The following is a 22,130-nucleotide window of genomic DNA, read 5'->3' as shown; positions in this document are numbered from 1 at the left end:
AGGGGTGCAAGGCCTGGACGTCTCCGTCGCGGCTGCCTGCCGCTCTGTCCTCATTTGCTCTCAGTTTCTCTGCTCTCACCAAGTTTCTTTCTCCTCCCCTTCCTCCAAGTCAAGCTTTCTGTATTTTAGAGCTTTTTAATTAAAATAATCTTCTGGTTTTCTGTATACTAAATACTCTCTTCTTTAAGGCAGATATTACTGTGAAAAAAAAATACATTTAGTTCTACAACTATTGATGTTTAATCTATTTAAAGATCTAAGGAAAAATAAATTGACTTTTTGCTTTCCCTACCATATTCTACCTGCTGTAGAGTTCTCCAGCCAAATCACAGCTTTGCAGAGATAAATAATTGCTATGCAATGGGTTCTGAATGACGATAAAACATGCAGCAAGACAAGCAAAGTCTTCTAGATTCAAAAAGGGACTGAGCTAAATTAATGCGTCCTAACTCGGGGATTTAATGGAATTCAAATGAGGAAGATGGGCTAAAAAAAAAAATCAGATTTGCTTTCGCAAGGGTGAGTGTCATTTCCTAAAATTACATTTTTCAGTGTAGACTGATGATATCTGGACACATTTAGAAAAAGAAAAAAGAAAACATCAATGTTGTCAGGACAAAATTCTGCCACTAAATTAAAGTTACAGTGCTCAGGTACAAAACTCATTTAGCAACACCTGTGCAAGTGAAACTTGACTATTTGTTTTCATTAAACATCTTCCCTAATCACATTCCTCTCTCCTCATACTCTTTTTTTGAAAGTCTACACCATGGTTGGAATAGAAAGTGAGTTTCAAATCTGTAGAGATTGGCTCAGATGAAAAAATCAGTAAACTGAGCTCACCCTCCCCCAGGCTGGTGCTGCTGAAGAAGCTCTGACCACAAAGAGGCCAAGGTGCCCCTTGCCCCATGCTGGGGAGCTCCCTCCCACTGCGAGCGCTCCTGAAATCCCACACCCAGCTTCCCTGTTATTCCAGGGAATGCCAGCTGCTGACAGCAGAGTGACTTCTGTGATGGGATTAAATGACTACTAGAGAACAAAGTAGGGCACCGCGGTCATTCCCTAGAACCTGTGCCAACTCTGAACTTAGCACAACAGGTCCCCTAAAGTATCCAACCGAAGGTCTCTGTAGTCCACGTTGGGTCTCCAGTGGTGGCAATAAGAGATGCTGTTTGCGGGGTGCACCTAGCCTGGCCCAACTGGGAGAACTGAAACAAAGAGATATGAAAGAACATGGGAGGCGTCTGCCTGAGCTTACTGTGAAGAATTTCTTGTGAGAGGAACGGCTGCAGACGCCAAGGTCAGTGAAGAAGGAGGGGGAGGAGTAAAGTCACTCCTGACAAGATTCCCCTGCAGATTCCCGTGGTACAGACCATGGTGAAGCAGGTTGTCCCCCTGCAACCCATGGAGGCCCACAGAGGAGCAGAGATCCACCTACAGCTCATGGAGGACCCCATGCTGGGGCAGGCGGATGCCTGAAGGAGGCTGTGGCCTGTGGAGGGCCCACGCTGGGGCAGCCAGTTTCTAAGGGACTGCACCCCGTGGAAAAGGATCCACGCTGGAGCAGTTTCACAAAGGACTGCAGCCCGTGGGAGGGACCCCACGCTGGAGCAGGGGAGGAATGTGAGGAGTTCTTTCCCTGAGGAGGAAGGAGAGGTGGAAAACAACCTGTGATGAACTGACCGCAACCCTCATTCCTATTCCTCCCCTGTGCCACTCAGGGGTGGGGAAGGAGGTGGAGATAATTGAAATTAAGTTAAGTCCGGGAAGAGGGAGCAGTGCGGGGAAGTTTTTGTTCTTTCTCATTATCCTGCTTTGGTTTCATTAAAAATAATAAATAAATAGTTTTCCCCAAGCTGAGACTGTTTTGCCTGTAACAGTAACTTCAATGATCTCTCCCTGTCCTTATCTCAAACCTCGAGCTGTTTGTAATAGTATCTCTCTCCCACGCCCTCAGAGGGCAGGGAGAGTGAGCAAGAGACTGTGTAGCTTGGTCCTGAGCACGGCTAAACTACGACAGTCAGTAAAAGGGATTTTTTCCTACCGGCATATACAATTCAAAACAGAGCTGCCGGCTTCACCTGAGTACCCCCAACATCTCTGACGACAGGCAGTGCCACTTCTGCTTCACCACCTGGCAGGCACATGTGCCTGTTTTGCCCTGTACTGCACCTTGCCAACACTTGCTGGCTGGCCAGTGTAATCATTTGTAGCATTTTTATTTGTAGCAGTGCTAGCTGGTTTGGCTTCATCTGTCAATGCCTTGAAGGGTCAAGATCTGGCATCAGCCCCTATTCTATTTGGCCAGGTCTTCAGCTAAATGATTTCTTTTTGAATTAGGCAGTACCTCTGTTTAACTTTCACCACCCTCTCTCTTTCCACTGAAGGACTGCCAGAGGAACACAACAGGACAGCATTGCGAGCAATGTCTGGATGGCTTCATTGGTGATGTTGTCCAAGGAGTGCCCACGTTCTGCCAACCCTGCCCCTGCCCCCTGCCAGCGCTCGCCAAGTACGTAAAGGGTCTTCGCTTTGGGCTGCCTTTGGCCCTTTCCAAGGTGGGGTCAGCATCCCTTCGTGGATGCAGGCAGCAAAGGCTATTACCCTTGCCCTTGCCTTGGGGGGAAAATAAGAGGATTACCAGCTGCTCACATTTATAACCACAGGAAGCAGTATCTAATTTAGAAGGTGTAAAATATTCTTAAGCACTCATAAAAATTCTTACCCAGAGGGAAGACAAAATATTTTAGCAAATTCAAGTTCACTGTCTTTTACGTAGGAGAGATTATTCAGCTGTCTGATTACTTTTAAGAAACCCATTCCCAAGGAAGGTTGCATCAGGGATGTATATGACTGAGACATACAGACAGAAAGATCAATCCACGACCTCTGGAGGGTAAAATCAACCACAAAAAGCATAGCCCAGCAGTCTCCTGAGCAAACAGCAGCGGGATCTGTTTAGTTCAGGAACAGTTAAAATGAAAGGGCTGGAGGACACTGTGACAAGTACCATGCCCTTCAGCTGATGCCCAGCTACTTTTGGGTAAGAAACACTGAAGCCTGACAGAAAACCAAGACCAAGCCAAAGAGCTCCAGCTGTTAGCCACTTTGTGCCTTCAGAAGAAACAAATAACTCCAAACCATGACCAGCTATTAGAAACTCTTACTGGTACATTAGTAATGCAGATGAATGAAATTATCAGCTGCTTCTTGCTTGAGGTCAGTGCTCTGAGAGAGAGGCATCTATGCAAATCCCAGTATAGTGCACAGAGGAGATGCTAGTAAATACATGCCAATGGGTTAAAGCTATTTTTTAGCGAGATACCTACTCCACTTGTGGTGTTTCCCATTCCACTTTCAGCAGGGCTTCTCAGCAAAGAGGAATTTCCTCACTGTATTTGTTTGTGGTTGCTACAGAATTACTCATACAGCCTTAAGGTGGGCTGAGCTGCATTTTGCTCAGCTGCTCAGTGGCACAGGCTCAAAATGGCAATGGAGCAAAATTGCTCCAGCCAAACTCCCGCAGATCACTTCTTGGCTTTCACAGCAAACTGCAGACATGTGAGGAGGGCTGTCGGGTAGAGAACAGCTATTGTTGAAAAACTGCAGCTTTGCCTGGATTAGAGAAAAAATCCTCCAGAGGCAGAAGAACCACCTAGCTTTGCTCACATACAAAAAGGCTTAGGAGTGAGTGAGCTCACAGATGAAGCAGACCGCTTCCTTCAGTTTCAGTAGCGGCTGTAATGCCAGAAATAGTAGAAATACAACACTCAGAAGCAGTGTTTTTTCCTTAGCAAAGGAACGTGATTTTTTTTTAACCTGTTAGGCACACTTTGGTATAAGAAGCAGCTCGCTCAATCACAACCTGGGCTGCACATGCCTGAGCCACTACCACACAAGACCCAGTTTCTACTAAGCATGCTCAGACAAGCAAGGTCTAGTCTGTCTAGAGTGAGATTTGACAGAGCATGGCTGGATCTGCATTCACCCAGCCACCTGCCCAGTCCTACAGACCACCGGGCTCTGCAGCCGTGTCCCCTGACAGCAGGGAGCCAGTTGGCCGGCCAGTCCAGGAGAAGTCAGTGAGGTGAGACCAGCAGGGACCCAAGCTACAGACTATCTATGCCAGTGCTATGGCAGATGGGCACAGAGGCCAAGGAGAGTTCCCTACTTCAACCTGTTCCTTAGCCCTTCTGCTAGGGACACACACATCTCCTATTCCAGACCAGTAGAGATAAGAAAGTCCTGAACCTAAAAGGATGGCAGCATGAGATCAGGAAGGGAGAACAAAAGTTTCAAGGAGCCTGAATGCAGATGCTTCAGCAGTAGCAGCAATATGGGAGTTGAACTTGATGATCTTCATGGGTGCCTTCCATCTCAGAATATTCAATATTCTATGATATGTCCCCCCTTTAAAACTATCTCAGTAAAATACCACTTTAATTTTTCAGTTTTCCCTTGGAAAAGTCCTGAAGGCAATAGTTAAAGGAATATGCAATCCCAATTTTCCTCATACCCCTATTTAAATAACACGTAGAAATTGCCTGTTCAGCTTCTTGCATTAGAGAGGTCTGACCACAGCAATAGCCTTCAGCTGGGGCTGGAACAGGCAAATAATAATGATTGAGCAACATTCAGCCTTGCATAACTAAATTCAAAGAACAACCATTCTTCCATTTGAAAAAAAAAAAAAAAATGCCTCCATTAATCCTACTCCATTTATACTAAGGCAAAACAGTAACTAACAGAAAGCAGAGAAGCATTAAAAGCCTTAAATAAAGGACAGCCAAAGGGTGTTCTTTTGTACTCTGTTTTACTTTGGAAATAGCCAGCAAATTCATAATAGCTAGACAAAGTGACCAAATTTGTAAACTGACAGACTCATCAGATACATATTTTTTTTTTCTTGGGATTCATCTATGTGTCTCTAGATTTTTCTGGCCAGACTGTCTTCGTATCTGCTATCCTGGGAACTTTTGAAATAACTTTTGGACATTACACATGACATGTAATGTCATTTCTTTGGAATAAAAAAAAAAAAAAAAAAAAAAGGAGGAGGGAGATTGCTTCACAGTCCAGCAGATGTTACTTCTTTTCAAACCTGAGGGAATTTTATGAACTATTTTTCCCTAAAAGATCACAAAAAATACAAAACCTCAGGAAGGCTTTAGTCTTATTCCATAACTTAAATTCACAATGTGTTTTTTTCAACTACATGAAGGAATTAGCCTCTGTAAAAGAAGAGGAAGGCTGCCAAACTGTTATGATTTTCTCTATATGTTCTCAAAAAAAAAAGCTTTACTGAAGTTCATTTGTGAATTCTATGAGAAGAATCTAATTTTATGTTCTCTCTGGTTATATGAAATACTTTGAGACAGCACAGATCCAGACACAGATTTATTCGACCCTGGTTGTCCCACCAGCTGAGAAATGCTGGTGGGAACTGAAATTATGCAGGAATTCTTGTTACCTTTCAATGCTGCTTGTTCTTGGAACAAGCAGTGCGTGGATCATAGTCTTTCCCATTACCTCGAGTCTTTAGTTTTTCTGTGCAAAAGGGATCCAACCTGGCCACAGCTGCCCAGCATTGTACGACTCAGGACCTGCGTTTTAGCAACTATGGGCCTGCAGCTGGCAACTGCTGCCCTGGCTGCACTCCAGTGCCGGCAGGAATTTACTCACACGTATTGCAAACTAACTGGAAATATCTTTAGGACTGTATGTCTTTTTCCTGCAAATATATTTAAGCCATGTCCATCACTGTTTGAAGTGTGTACAATTTGCACTTTCCACATCTATCTCCTTCTGCTGCTTGGGTCTCGTATTTAGTTGTACATTTGTTAAATCCTGACAACATAAGAAAGCAAAGGAATCTATGATTTAGAATCACAGCACTGAAAATTACAGCCTAAGCTGTTACAGCAATCATTACCACTACTTGGCACGCTAGTCTCAGAAGAGACGCCATGACTCAGAGAGATGGAAGAACAGCCTTGGTTTCTGTAAATGAAGATCACTGAGTTCAGTTTTCACCACTCAGTACTTCCAGACTGGATTTGAGGAAACTGTAGGCTTTGCATAGGAAACTTCTGCACCCATTCCAGAAGTGCTCACCATGTTGTCTTTCATAACCAATATTCCACCTCTTAGAAAAAAAAAAAGACAGGAAGCAATTAGGTTCACATGACACACACTTATCCTAAGTCCTTTATCTAAAATGTGTATATCAAAACCTGCAGGTGTGTCTGATCTACACTGCAAGACAGGAACTTATATGTGTCTGTATTTATATAGCTCCATAGTGCTATACACTAATTAGTGCTTTCTATGCTAATTTAAAAAAGACTTTAAAAAGGGTATAATGTGAATAACATACAGAGCTTAAGAATATCTACTCAGCAATAAGTAGAGCTCACACTGACAGCAAATGTCCGTAATATAATAACGAAATACTCCTAAGTGTTTGCCATTGCCTGCTATTCTAACTCTTCGTTCTAATGAAATTCCAGCTTTGCAGTCTCATGTTACAGAAAAGGTGGAAGCGTGCGCTGTGTCTGTAAGGAAAACTATGCAGGACCCAACTGTGAAAGGTAAGAAACTAATGGAATGACTTACTGGTCAACAATACTGAAGACCAGAAGTCTTTGAGGGAATCTTCCCATATAGGGAAGAAATCTTGTGCATCTGTTTTCACCAGGTTGAATCATGTCTGTTAAAGGATCTCATTCAGTTCCTACTAAAAACCGTAAGAACTTCCTGTGGAGACATGTCAGGGTAAGACAGACATGTACATCTGATCTATTTTAATCAAGTTCTTGCACTTTGTGTACCTTCATGTGGTGATCTTCCTAAATGGAATACAAGTTGTGAATCAAAATACAAAATACAAATCAGAAACAGCAGCTGAAGTGAAAAATAACCATCATATAGATGCCTCCTGCAATTCATCACTCTAAAACATATAGTCGGCTTCTATCAAATAAATTTTTCAAAAGCAAAAGAGAAAATGCATTATCTAGTCAAATTCTTAATGAGCAGATGCAGCTTTTTTAGTCAAATTTTAAGTGTACTTTAAAGATGTAATTCAATAAAGTCAAGCAAACAACCATAGGCCAGTGTTGCTTTTCAACTTTCCTTTATGCCTATAAACAATTTCCAGTAAATATCTTCTAAATAAGAAAGTACACAAATAAATGGAGTTATACAGCAGAAATATACCTTACTCTCCTGTGTCATAAAGGGCCATTTTACTGGCCTTGAATAAACATGGATGATGTTTCAATGAATTTCAGAGGCCTGATTATAATTCAGAAATTCTCCTCGAGTAGCTAACAAATTGAAACAGCTCTAACACAAAGACTGAGGGGTATAGGGTGGCTTGGACACTGGCTTCCTGGACACTTCATTTTGTTTTTGTTTGAAGTTCCTGAAGTATTTAAGGCTTCAGTCCATTGTCATTAATGGGCAAGTCTTGAATTCAAGTTAAACTTAACATAACTATCAGAGAAGGGAGAAAGGGGATGCTTAAGATGCAAAAAGAAATCAATATGAAAAAGGTAAGATGATAAAAAGAGTGAAGGATTTTGCTCTTACAGATGATGCAAACACATCAGCACATTACCTCTGCATCACTAACACGGTGACAGTAATAGTGAAAGCCCTTTAGACAGATGGCACAAAAATAAAAAAAAACCCACCCTTGTTTCCAGGCCTATGGCTATATTCTTTTGTTCTTCTGAAATGTCAGATTTATACACAAAGGATAATGCAGACAATTAAAAGGTCAATGAGGTTTCCTAATGGTTATTAAAATGTCAGCCTTGACTATAAGCAATTCAAATCCTATGAAATGAGTAGCAGATGCACGGTAACAGCAGAAAATAGCATCAGCTTTGTTTTCTAACAGCCGCTATCCAGCCTGACACAGTGCATCTGTCTCAAGGAAGGCAAAGCTGCATAGATGGGTTAGAAAAAGCCTCAGAAAAAAAAAATCAGCCTGTCCTGGTCACAGTGTTAAGTCCTTGACTAACTGCTGGGGTAAGTGGCAAACGGTGGCAAATGGGACTTTCCTCCTAGCAGGCTCCTGGTCCTACTCCCATTTGTGTCAGAAATGACAAAAAGCATTTTGAAGACTAATGAGAAATGTATTGCTTGTCCCTGTCCACTTGCTAAAGAGCAAGTCCCTGCCTCACATACACTGCTGCTGGGCACTGCTACCACTCCTTAGTCCCACTGGCAGCTATTGTGCAGTCGACATGCCGGCAGGAGGGCTGGGGGATCCTGAAGGAGAGAAGGCATTACCCCTGTCATTCCTTGCAGTGCAAATAGCTTGTGTCCCCACAGAGAGGAAAGCTATGTCCTGCTCACCGCCCTCCCTCCCAGCTCTCTGCAGCAGTTGCTGATGGGTGCCACAGGGCAGCGAGCTGCAGGACACCTCTCCATAGGCAGCCCGTGGGATCTCCAGAGCAGCACACTGGGAAGCAAACTGCTTCATTTCCTCTGGCATTAGTGTAGGAGGTTTTCTTGTGCTGCTCCAGGGGCTTGGCACAAGCCTACCCAGTTTATGTTTGCCAGCAAATGGTGTTGTGAAATCACAGAGACCTTTCCTAGGAACTGGGAAAACCAGCTTCCCAATTTGAAACTTAGGAATGAATCATTTTGCTCCTGGACTCCAGCAATAAGGCATTAAGGCAGTAGTGGATGAAATCCTGGTTTTGTTAATCCCCAAATGTTAAAAAAAAAGATAACTGAAGAAATGATACTTTAGTGTCCAAAGTGAATAGAGGATAAAGGTTCTTTTGGCACTGCCAGGTAACAGGAAGTTAATTTCCTACTCACTAGTAATTACAGGAGGCAAACATGGCTGTAAAATAAAACAAAGATAACTTGGCAGCTTTGTTACAGGAGAGAAAACATTCTTGGCGAGCAACAAAGAGCCATTTGTTGATACAATGGAGGAAAAGACATTTCCATAGGCTTCTATTTTTTCAGACCATAAAGTGCAGAGATGGAGTAGTATGTTTTCATCCAGCAGCATCTGCTCTTCTCATGTGCTACCAACAGTTCAAAAGAGGCCAAGCACAGTCCAGCCCTATGAGATGCACTGAGTGGCAAAGAGAAAGGGAAAGTGAAGGTGACATTTTTACTTTTAGCTCTAAAATTTTCTATTTGTTTTAGACAGCTACTCCAGATGAAAAGATATAGCTAATAAAAGTGAGTCAGATGGTCATAAAAAGCCACACTTAAAAAATATATCTGTGAGGATGTGAGGAACTATCCACTACATTTCCGGCAAGTGAACTGAATGGTATATTTCAGAAAAGGGGAAAAAAAAATCACCCGCCCTGATGAGAGGGCAGATGTGGGCCTGATGGGAACAGTATGCAGTCTTCAGTAGATGCTGACTGAAAGCCAGAGCTGGATAGCTGTGAACAAAATGCTGGTCCCGCCCCAGCACTGCTCAGTGACTTCTGTGACTTGGTGGCCACATTAGACAGTCAACCACTTGGAAAATATCTAACTACAAAACATTAAAAAGAAAGTCTGCAAGATTTTGGGAGCTCAGAATAAAGGATTTTTTTTTTTAAACCCAGAGTGGTTTTTTTTCTTGTTCAAATTTCATAAAAAAAAAAAACCCAAAAGTTTGAAATTTGGGAAAATACTACAATCTCAGATTGGCTGAAATATTAGAAAATTATAGCAAGACTTGTGGCATTACTAAATAGTAGCATTAGCCATCACTATGTGCTCTAACTCTCATGGAAATGGGGAGTCACTCCACCAAAATCAGCTAAATCGCACTCATTATGCTCCATGTCGCATTCACAGTTCTTTGAGCGGTGCACAGAACTCCAGGTCACACTCTTATTCTCTACATCTGGGTCACCCAAGTGATAAGATCTGCACCAAAGATTCTGGCAGTGCTCAAAGAGACAAACAGAGTCTTTGTCATTAGCAAAAGAAGTATTTGAGGCAGCCAAGTGTTTTCTATTAAGATGCTTAAAATTTTATGTGTTTTTACTGTGGGGGTTCAGGACTGGAACACGAACAAAGCAGCGATGAGGAAATTACTTTATTTTTAAAAAAAAATCAGCAAATGTAGGAACAGATCAAAACTGGAAGCTCTTATCAGATCTCCTGTATTTTCATCGTTCAGACATAGCAAAACTTGGATTTGACTATGTTCTGATTTTAGGAGACAACAGACTCTGCTCAGGTCCCCAGCCAGAAACCTGGGAAAATTAAACTAAGCTGCCTGAGAGCTCAACGGCCTCACCCACAAACAGCAGAACAAACAGGATCTTAAAACAGGGAGAAAAGACAAGGACAACAGGGTAATAAAACAGGATGAAATACAATAACTACTCCTTACGTAAATCACTGCAGCAACTATTCAAACCTCCAGTTTCTTCAGTAAACAACTGCTGCATCAGCCAGTTATCCCCCTCCCCACAGTAATTCTCAGTCCCAGTTTGGGGGCACGAGTCCTTGATCTCTGTGCCCCAGGCATGGACCCTCCTGCCAACCTGCAGTGACTCCTGCAGAAACTCCTTTAACTGAAATCCTCTCCTTTCTTTCCATATGATGACACCAAATCTATTACCTCTTGTATTAGCTTAGGGTCGCTTGTCACACAGGTATCGCTGGTTTGTCTAGACTTTGAAAAACCACTACAGTTTCAACATCTCTTCCATTTTAAGATGTCATAAGTTTTCCACAGAAATGCTTCCCAAATGTGACAAGACATGAAAAGCAATTTGGGCCCATTTTGAGCATCCCCTGGAGAGCTGGTTACCCGCATCCCTCTCGCCCTTTGCAAACAGAGGAATCCTCCCCTCCTGGGTTGGTGGCTGCTCTCCGCCTTTTGCCCTCAGCCAGCAGGCCAACACTGAACAAATTTGAAAAATGGAGGCTGTTTCAGTGCCCGTTCAGTTTTGCAAAAAACAGAAACCATCTCAATGCTGCACTACAGAGTTATTTATATAAACCATTTCCAGTCAATACTTTGTTAAATGCACTATAATGAAAATAAGGTCTGAACTTCCTCTGAGTTTCAGCGTCATGAAATGCAGTCTCTTACCCCAGTTTCCTATATAACACAATATAGCTGGTGAGATCCAAAGCTGAAAGGGACCAAAACAAACACTAGAACTACCTCTCTGCCAAGGTCATTCTGTCATAGCTTTGAAACAATGAGGAACAAATCATTTTACTGCTAACGACACACACAAAAAATAACACAGACTGGTGTGATTGAGATACCAGGAGTGTTCAAGAAGGGAAGAATACTTAACTGTACAGATTGAGATTAGACCACAAAACAGCCTCTGCAGGAATACAGCCCCTAATTTGCCTTCTGTCCATTAGTAGCTGCAGACTGTCATCAATTCTTCATGACATAAATAAGGTCAGATTAAAAATGATGCCACAGATGGGAATGTCAATGCTTATCATCCCTGGGCTTGCTCTTCCTTTCAGGTGTGCCCCTGGTTACTATGGGAACCCTTTGCTAATTGGAAGCACTTGTAAAAAATGCGACTGCAGTGGCAACTCAGACCCAAACCTGATTTTTGAAGACTGTGATGAAGTGACTGGCCAGTGCCGCAATTGCCTGCGCAATACCACCGGGTTCAAGTGCGAACGATGTGCTCCGGGTTACTATGGGGATGCCATATTTGCTAAAAACTGTACAGGTATTGTCTATAGTTTAGAATAGCAGAGTCGAGCAAAACACAGCACAATATGGTCTACGGGTGCTCTCCTAGAGATCTGAGATGCCTGAATCAGTCATCAGACACTTGTGGCCTTAGGAGGCAGGGGGTGCTCCTGGCCACCTACCTGGTGGGACAAATTGGATGCCTGTTCAGTTGAATTATCCCAGGCACTAGCCCTCTTTCCATTGCCCATGAGGAAGTCTCAGACTCCAGACTCCAACATCTCAAACGTCTGGGCAGGTTGAATGCAGGCGCTGTTGTGTCCTGCATCTTGTTTTAAATGAGGGTCTCTATGCTTTCCCTGGGCGGAGACTTCACCTTTGTGTTTGTTCACTCCACACATGCTGCCCAGCATGCTGCTCAAACTGATGGCACTTAAAGATTTGAAAGCAGTTTTTATAGGAACAGCATTGTGCTTCCTCTCCTGACCCAATTCCCTCTCATTTTCTGCTAGTTTTCATACTGATAATGTATTCTGCATTTCCCACGTATCTGTGTAATCTTGCCAGTTACTGTATTTCTACACCAGAGATGACTGTCCATCCAGGGTCTGGTAAAGGGCTACTCAGAGGATCTTACCAAAACATACCTACACAGAGGGATCACAGAGCTTTATGTCCTCTAACATAATTATTCTCCTAATTTATATGCAGTTGGATCCAAATAGGACTTTGGGCTCATGCCTTTTGTCCTTGCTTTGGCTCTTGGAGCAGAGATTACATCCTCTTTCAAAGCACCGAGAAATACCCACAGGTGAAATACAGGCGCTCAGAGCAAGGACCTTGGGAGTCCCTCCCAAACCCTTTAACAGGGTCCTTCCCTCAAGGACCAGAATGCAAATGGGGTAGATAGATCACTCAGCTGACTTGAAGGTAATACACAGCCAAACCACACACCTAACTCGGACCTCTTAAGTGCTCCTAGGTCTCCAGGTACAGGGCTACAAGCCGTGGGGCCTTAGCAATGTCTTGGTCAATCTACATCCTTCTTGCAACTCACTGTACACATGGACTTTGCTTTTTACTAGCTTACTATGAAGTGCTAAGGTTTGTCTTGAGATCTGCAGAATGGAGGCTGTGAGGATGCTCTGTTCTCAAGTGCCCTTTGTGCCTTCATTTGTAGGAGACCGCATATGATGCTGTTTAGGCCTACTCAGGACCAAGCTACACACGCTTTCACTCACTCCCCTTCCATCCTCCAGTGGGACAGAGAGGAGAATTGGTAAACAAAAGGCAGCAAAACTTGTGGATTAAGATAAGACAAAAAATAAATTTAAGAGAGATAACAGAAGGAAAAAAAAAAAACAGAGATGGAAGACAAATACAGTACAATAGCTCACAGCAAATCCCAATGCTCAGCTTCCTCCCAGGTAGTAGCAAGCTTCCCCTTAGCACCATCCTCACGTATATACTGAGCATGATGGCACATGGGATGGAAGAGCCTTTTGGCTAATTTCAATAAATGTACCCCAGCTGTTGGCTAATTCGTAAACTATCCCAGCTGGGTGCCCCAGCCATAGGGGCCACCAAGGTCCAGTTCTCCTCCCAGCTCAGGTGAATGTTAACTCCATGCTAGCCAGAACCAGGACAGATGCCACCAGCGGTCCCTTCTGTTTTGTTACGGTAACAGCTAGAAGTTGAACATCCATCTCCGGGATCTAATTCACATTGCTAAGTCACGTGCTTAAAATACATTTATGCTGAATGGGGAGAGATGATGCCCACACACAGTATTCCCAAAAGCCAATCCCAGGTATCCAAGCCACGCAAAAAGACAGGAGCTGTAGGGAATAGCATGCCCCAAAACTCACCTCCTGCTTGGATCTGGGCACCCTAGACGTGCCTGAAATTCAGTATCTCTATGATTTTGAGGTTGCAAAAGCAAACCTTGTTTACGCCCTTCACTGCCTAATTCAGTTTACCAGAAATGATCTAACAGCAGTTCTTCCATAAAGAATGACAGCATCTAGTTTGTGGCTCCTGAATGCTCTGAGGCAGGAGAAATGCACCCAGCACTTTAACTCAGCAAACCACAGCAATTGTGCCCTGGCCATGTGCAAAAGCAGAGCTTCAAATGGCTAGGAGTAGCTTTGCCAGAAATCTGAGGATTACAGGGCATTCCAAGTGTCTAAGCAGATTATGCAAGACATAATTTTGGAAGACATCTCTGAACATAGAGTTTCTAAACTGAAGTTAAGTCACACTTTCATCACTTCAGTATAGCTTAGGTTTGGACCCTTAAGGAGTTGCAGGAATTAGAGGCAGAATGCCTCAGTATTATTTACATTTCTGAGGTACAGTTTAAGTGGGATTTCATGGTGCAGAGGACTTCTCTTCGCAGGTTTTTCATGCAGACTATAAATCAGCTTGGTAATTCTCTTTGTTAGCAGATTTCCTTTTAGTGTTTGATCTTTGCTAAAAATAAAAAGTGCCTAGGCACTTGAATATGTTGTGAGAGGTACAGCTCTTCTCTATTTAGGAGTGAGTTTAATCTTGTTGACTCTAGTAAATCCTGATTTTGAAGTATTATGTTTCAGAGAATTACACACTTGTCATTTCACCTTCATTTCTGCTAAACGTCACAATGTGCTGTACTTGACAGCACTGCATAGGTTGCCTGCACCATGTAATACATCCACGATATCCAAACTATTTGAGTCGTTTACAAGGCCAACTTATATTTTGTTTGGCATTTTGGAGCAATTAGGAACTCTTATTTAGAAAAATATTGATTATGAAATAATGCAAATGCTTTTTTTAAAATACAAAAGTACAGAAAAGAAACTAGTGTAAGAAACAAGAGAGTCTGTGTACATGGTTTCCACAGAGCACCTCAAAGAGTAGATAGAATAAAAAATGCAAGAGAACTGAATGATCAAAATGCTTTATGCAGCTCAGATCATCTGTTTTTCTTTTGAGCAAAAGACAAAATCTCTGTAGCTGTGAATAGTAGTTTTCAGTTTCTTTTCAATAATTTTTTTAATCATATGTCCTTTAGCCACACTTCACAGCTTTCCACAAATGCCTCTCAGAAATAAACATAAATTTAGAAGCTTTCTCCAGCAGCAAGCCACGGTATCATTGAAAGTCTTAATTCCCTACTAAAAATGTGGTAACCCATAAACAAGTAGATCAAAATTCTTCAGGACTGCTTTGGAAATTAATTTATTATAAGGATTTTTGTAGCAAATTATGAGTTATCCATTTAAATAAGAAGACACCATTAGATTTTCTTGAGCACCAATCTCATCCAAATTTTAATCTTCTAACTGAAATTTTGCCACCTGTTTTGGGGATAGCCTAGATCCTATAATGTAGGTAAAGAGAAATCTCTGCTTTCAACCAAGACTTTTATTTAATTTCTTAACAAAAGAAAGTACAAATTAACAATTGTAGATCCAACAGCTGGGAGACACTCAGTTCATACAGATTGTGGTGAGGTCAAAAGACAATTGCCCCACAAAATTCATAACCAAATTCTGTTCTTACAAAACTGAATAGTTCCACTAACTCTGGTTAAGTTGCACAGAATTATTCCAATGTTAGTGCATCATGTTGACTTTGAAGCTGTATTAACACATTTTCGTTCATAATTCCTCAAATGTGCAGTGTGGAATGTAAATACAAGGGTGATTCATACAGAGCAATGAATGGGCTGCAATAAAATGGTAGTAAACAATTTTGTTATATAAGATTCTGCTGCAACCATGAATCACAAAAGCAAAATTAATTCCAGATAAGTCACTCCTGTTCTTATGTTTTGCTTGAGTTTTTGTTATTCTATCAAAGTGTTCCAAGAATATTTTAATCTTTAAAATAATGTCTTTTAAAAGGCCAATTAAGCCTTGAAAGAGACACTTTAGATTAAAATTTATACTGCCACTTGTGCTGGCAATAAATATGTAGCTTACTGAAGTTTAAAAAATATAAAACCTCATTTATTCTTCATTGTAAGTGCTAGGACATATTTACTTTCTGATATGCTCAAGCTGATGATGGAATTATCAATCACTGACAGCTGGAAAGCTTATTTAGTGGTAGCCTGACACAGCGTTGATAAATTCCACAGGTCTGTGGAGAGATTTGTAACTAATTATTAACTTTAGTTACACTGCTTTCCTTAGCCCATCTCTCTCTAGATGGTGATGTACAATGGCCCAGCTGGGCAACTCTGGCCTTGTTGCCTCTGCTTGTGACCAGCTGGGAAGCTTTGAACATGTCACTTCAGCACAGGCTTCCTGGTTCTGTTTCCCTTCTCATATTTTATCTGTTTCAATTCAACTGCAGTGCAAAGAACACCTTTTTCTACATACTGAAGGAAAAATTAGTCCAAGAAGCCTTTGACTGGGATTTGACTATCCATGCACAATCCTACATACAACCATTTCACTAGTCCAGAGAGGAAAGGTGGGTTGTACATTTTGAAGATTCTTCTTTCAACAATCCTTCTTTTTCCCCCAGAATGTAACTGTGGAGGAAGAATGTGTGACAGCCAGACTGGAGAATGCCTCACAGATAGTCCTGAAGTTTCTACTGGCACAGACTGCCCAACCATCAGTAAGAAGTTTATCATGAGAACACCGGCAATTAATATCACTCTTGTACTTAGATGCTTACAAATACTAACTTAAGAGCTTGGTTCTCCAGTGGGGTCAGCACTCTGACCTCGGTCCCACAGGGCACTTAAACATGTGAATATGCACAATGTCCTGCTGAGGATTTAAACAAGTTCTGACTTGCTTGACTGAGTACATGCATTCATCCAACTCTGTGATACATACTGAATGTTTAGGTACAAACTGTGGAGCAATAGGGAAGTATCACCTAAGCCACTTCTACAGACTTTGAGACACAGTGCCTGCAAAATAATATTCTGTCCCTAAAAACTGCCACACAACTTTATCTGTGCCATCTTGCATATATTTTCTGTTTTTCTAGTTGCACACCTAATATAAAGTGTTGCTGCTGACAATTTGACGTATCTCCATCAGCTAGTTGCTTTTCCACTATCAACTCCTCTATTCTAATGATAGGAAGCTTGGGGAGTTTCTAGAAGCACTATGTTGTAACTATTGGTAATCACTGATATTTTTAAAAATGTTAGTATAATTATGCCTGTGGTATAATGCAGATTATGTACTGCAGACCACACATGGGTTCCTAAACTGACTCCCAAGAAAAGGGATCATGTGCCTGGAAGTACATCCAGAAGGAAAATATTTGGGAGCTGCTGCCATCAAGAATAGAGAAAATGTAATACCAAGCAAAAGTTTCTGTAGGAATCTGTGTTTCACTATCACCTAAGTCTCTTGCATTTATTGATGGCACCAATGTCACTAAAAACAAGGTGGTATTGCAAGCATTCAGCAGGGACAAGGACATAGTTCTGCGCAAGCATATTCCAAACATGTTATAACTGTCAAATAGGAAGCCAAGAGCTCTTCTGCAGGACATCCTTGCTTCTCATACCACCAAATTTTAAATACAGAGTTTTGGGTTCTGACAAAATGAAGTTGTTTTTTTGACCCTCATCTGTTCTTCAGGCCACAAACATACAGAGCCTCTAGGGAATAGCCAGGAAATGCCTCCTTTCTCTCTCCTTACTGATTACGGAGTCACTGTGGCAGCCTCTCAGAGCAGTCCCATCTGGTGCTGCTTATCTGGAAGCGTCATTACTGTACTGTGGGACCTTGAAAGTGGGAGGATGAAAGTGAAAGAAAAATGGGTATCCATCGGGATCCATCAATGACACAGAGAAGGAACACTATGGGGCAAGAGCACTATAATATGAATTTAAGATATTTGCTGTTAACTGTCACAAACTGAAGAAAAATGACACTTTTACTTTCTTATCAGGCTGCGATAAATGTATTTGGGATTTGACAGATGACATCCGATTAGCAGTTCTGGCTATCGATGAAAGCAAATCGACTTTACTGAGCATTTCTACAGGTGTTGCCGCTCAAAAGCGCTTGAATGACCTGAACCTCACTACCACACATCTCCAGGTACAAACATTGATGACATTTTATTTTTTAATGTAATTTTAATCTATGAATTTCCACTCCATTCCCATAAATTTCAATCCCTGCCCTCACTAGAGAAATAATTTGTTTTCAGATGCACTGACTTTTTTTCCCCCGCACACAGGCAGCAATGTCCAAAAAAAAGAACCATGCTGTGCTTTGGACCATCCAGGTTGATGATGCTGCAGATGACATGAATGATCTCCTGAGAGAGGCAGCAATACTTGATGAACAGGTTTGTTTATAGCCCCCTGCCAGAGCTCTGAAGGTTTGCAGTTTGTCATATTTTCATGAGGGCATAAGAAGTTAGTATAGAACAGTTCCAGTTAGAAGGGACCTACAACAATCATCTAGTCCAAGTTCCAGACCACTTCAGGGTTGACCAAAAGTTAAAGCATATTATTAAGGGCATTGTCCAAATGCCTCTTGAACACTGACAGACATGGGGCATCCACCATCTCTATGTGAAGCTCATTCCAGTGTTTGACCACCCTATGAGGAAATAAATGTTTCCTAACATCTAGTCTGAACTTCTAGGTTCACCAAACAAGAGTGAAGGATAGTTGGGAGAACTTTCTATTTCTATTTTCTATTTCTAAACTTTCTACTTTAGCTCTGAATTAAAAGCATGAAGGACCTGTGAAATCATCTTCCCAAAAAAGGAAAGATGTAGGGCCAAAGTCTGTTGAATGTGATCGGAGATTTGCCACCAATCACAAAAAGCCTCCTGTCAGGCTCTGAGTTCCCACCTGCCCCCATACACAACATGTTTGGTACCACATAGACACGCTGCCTTTCTATTTCACATTTTGATTTCTAATTAAGCAAAATAACCAAAACTAAACTAATTCAAATTTACTTTGGGAGTGTTTGTACTATATCTATTTTACATACATGCTTTCATAAAATTAAGTTAGCCCAAATTAGACACTTCAAAATACATTACAAAAGTGACAGTTTAAAAGGTTTTTCATGACTCACTGAGATAGGAGACCGATCAGCGCTCAAGATGTGTTTTAACACAATCGTAATCATAAATGTTGCATCCACATTCAACTGCCAGGCTATAAAATTAAGGTTATCTGCTCTCAGCTCACATAACACTTCCATTGCACCCTAGAAGAATATTGATGTGATCTATGTTAAGAGAAGAAATAGCGCTCAAAATTGCTTCTCCTCTATTTTAAAGAGATATTATTAAACATCTTTCTGTTGCCAAGATACATATATATTAGTGAGATATATCACACTATGTTATTCCCAGACATAGTCACATCTGTAGTACGACTAGAGTATATTTCCTGCTTATTGCAAAATGCCAGACCTTGTAATCACTAACCAGCTCCATCAGAAGACAAAATTATATCTTAGACTAAAACTCAAATACAGGAGCAAGTAGGAGAAAAAACACAAAGGAAGAGGAGAAAGGACCATACAGAGAGGTGGAAGAGAAAATTTGGGTTTCAGTGTTTTTAATCAGCACTTAGTTAGCAGAAAGGGCACTGCAAAGTTACACAGACTATACCTGTGTTCAAGAGAGGTTTGATTAAATCAGCTCCCCCACACACATACCTCTGTTCCTGTGAAAATCCAGCAGAGCTCACATGCCTCAGTGTCCCTAGTTGGTAGGCAGGATGATCAAGGCGTGAGGTTTTCTAGGAATATTTAGTGAATTTGGCTAATAGCATTTTTGTCATCTTCAGTACTGCCTGGGGGTTTCTTAGCTCGTTCCTCAGTTTGACTGTCCCTGAAGCAATAAATTCAGTGTTTCCTCTAGTCTTTTTTCCCTGGTCATTTCTAACACTTGTTCCACAATAATACTTTTGATTGCTTGTAAAGGCAGGGAAATAATGGCACCAGACTCTCACAGTGGAAGGAAGACCACCGTAAAAAAAAGGCCAATTCTCCCCCTTTACTCTGCTCTCGTGAAACCCCACCTGGAGTACTGCATCCAGCTCCAGAGGCCCCAACATAAGAAGGGCATGGACCTGTTGAACCAAGTCCACAGGAGGGACGTAGAGATGATCAGAGGGCTGGAGCACCTCTCCTATGAGGACAGGCTGGGAGAGCTTGGATTGTTCAGCCTGGAGAAAAGAAGGCTCTAGGGAGACCTTAGAGCAGCCTTCCAGTACCTAAAGGGGACTTGTAAGGAAGATGGGAAGAAACTCTTCAGCAGAGTCTGTTGTGACAGGACTAGGGGTAATGGTTATAAATAGAGGGAGGTAGACTCAGACTAGATACAAGGAAGAAATTTTTTACAATGAGGGTGGTGAAACACTGAGACAGGTTGCCCAGAGAGGTGGTAGATACCCTATTCCTGGAAACATTCAGGGCCAGGTTGGACAGGGCTCTGAGCAACCAGATCTGGTTGGAGATGTCCCTGCTCCTTGCAGGGGGGTTGGACTAGATGGCCTTTAAAGGTCCCTTCCAACTCAAACTATTCTATGATTCTGTAACTGACTATTTTGATCTTTTTGCTCTTTCAAGGCACTTTAATGGAAAACAAGTGCCAGGGCCTTGAGTGGGTTTTGCAGAGATGTGCCGCGTCTTCCATTTAGAGCATTTCACATGCACATCCCTATGTCTGAGGGCTTGCTGCAGATTCTGATCTAAACTCCAAAGGCAGGGTAAATTCAGCAATTGCAGGAAAATCCTCCTGCTAAATGAGACGAATAAATGTGACTTGTAACTCCCTGAGTCTGTTTGGGATGAGCTTAGAGTAAAACAGCATGTAGCTCAATCCTGAATGTTTGGCAGAGACTCAGAGAAAGCCGAACATCTTTCCTTCCCGGGCTCTTGGCAAATTTCAAGATGAGCCTTTGTAGATCAGCAGGAATTTGAGGGTCCCTAAGAGCACCCCTCACTCATGCTGCTGTGTTTCCCATCAATCTCATAGCAATCAGGAAAATTGTCTCAGCAATTCCCCAGGTGTTCAATAGTTAAAGAAAAAGATGTCAAGGAAAGACTATTACTAGTAAAGGGAAGTGTGTGTAAAACCAGTAACAAGTTGCTAAAAATAAGCATGAAGTGGTGATGCTGAGCAACAGAGCATCCCCAAGAATCCGAATAGAAATAAAGGAATATGAGTTAAAAACATAGTGTTTGCCCTTCAAAGACTGAAAAATCAAGTAAACAGAAATAAAACTAAAACCTTTCTGTAAACCCTTATGTGTGTTTTATCAGGGTGCCCACTCATTTCTGCGGCACCAGCCATCCTGGCCCTGCCTCCAAGCCCCACGTGGTGCCTCTGCAAACCCTGAGTGGCAACTGCGTGCATGGGTCCCAGCCGCTGCTGGCTCTGACCCCGCAGCCAAAGCACAGCTCAGCACTGCAGGGCTGGAGGGTGGCCACAGAGTCCTCTGTGGTTCTTGCAGCATTAAACAAGCATGACATGGCACACCAAGCCAACTATCTTCCGGCTTATGAGGTGTCAGGGCACCCCAGACTCAGAAACTAATTTTACAGTGGGAATTTTTGCTGATGCAACCCCAACAGGCACCATGAATCAAACACCTTACCACTGGTAAACAGGTGGTGCAGAGTTATACGTAGACACACATACACACACACACACACACACACAGGGTTCAGGAAACATCAATGGCACAGCAGTCATATCTTTTTCTCCTTCCTGGGAAATACTGGTGAAAATTAAATCTAAGGACTCCCAAAGTCAGTGATCTTCTAGGAGAGGTAACTATGACATGGTAACTCTTCATTTCCCTTACATGCAAGGGAACACAATGCAGAGTACAGCCTCCAACGTATAGGAGTGTGGCTGTGCTTTTCAGAGTATTTTGAATCCTCATGCTTTTTCTTAATTTTAACAAGTTGCAGAGCTGGGGACTTCACTTGAGGGAGGCACTGATCTAAAAATGGTTGTGAGCTTGACATCTTATTCTTCAGTCTATATGCTTACTCAGGAAATGCCATACCCAGCAAAATGAGCCAGCCCTGCTGAATGCCTCAGCAGATGGGAGTTTTACAACTCTACATAATTTATGGCAATTTGATTGCAGCAAATGATGGATAAATATGAGACAGATTTTAATCTTTCACTCTGCAATTCTGAAAATACCCACAAGACAGCCCTTCACTTCAAACACCTCTGTAAATACCACTTTATATGATAAATGGACTTTCACATGCTCATCAGGAAAAAGCAAAATGTGTGTTTACACTGCTCATCCTCACGCATGCATATGGATCTGAAAAGAAATCTAACGTCTAGCTCACATGGTTTATTCATAGGGAAATGAAGCATCCAGCAAAGGCCTACTGGTACAGAAGGAAACCATGGAGACCAACAACCGTGCTACTCAGCTTGTGCAGCAGCTCAGTAATATGCGGGATAACATTCAAGGTAAATGGATTGCTTTCTGGTTCAGTTC

At 42.0% G+C, this 22,130-nt stretch overlaps 1 protein-coding gene across 1 annotated transcript in view; it reads left to right on the top strand.

Annotated features, from left to right (window-relative positions):
* The window catches only part of LAMA4 (laminin subunit alpha 4), a 104,603-nt gene that overhangs the window by 29,713 nt on the left and 52,760 nt on the right, over nt 1-22,130 (top strand). Inside the window, exons 3-9 of the mRNA XM_086744055.1 lie at nt 2,388-2,512; nt 6,510-6,590; nt 11,479-11,693; nt 16,175-16,270; nt 17,570-17,721; nt 17,864-17,974; nt 21,991-22,102. Of these exons, the coding sequence (XP_086600181.1) occupies nt 2,388-2,512; nt 6,510-6,590; nt 11,479-11,693; nt 16,175-16,270; nt 17,570-17,721; nt 17,864-17,974; nt 21,991-22,102 (892 nt within the window). The remainder of the gene's footprint in view (nt 1-2,387; nt 2,513-6,509; nt 6,591-11,478; nt 11,694-16,174; nt 16,271-17,569; nt 17,722-17,863; nt 17,975-21,990; nt 22,103-22,130) is intronic.

This window comes from Chlamydotis macqueenii, chromosome 3 (genome assembly GCF_036417535.1).
Source record: "Chlamydotis macqueenii isolate bChlMac1 chromosome 3, bChlMac1.mat, whole genome shotgun sequence".
In the NCBI taxonomy this organism is placed as follows: Eukaryota; Metazoa; Chordata; class Aves; order Otidiformes; family Otididae; genus Chlamydotis; species Chlamydotis macqueenii.
Note: the sequence above shows the minus strand (reverse complement) of the source record. Positions and strands in the feature narration are given on the sequence as shown.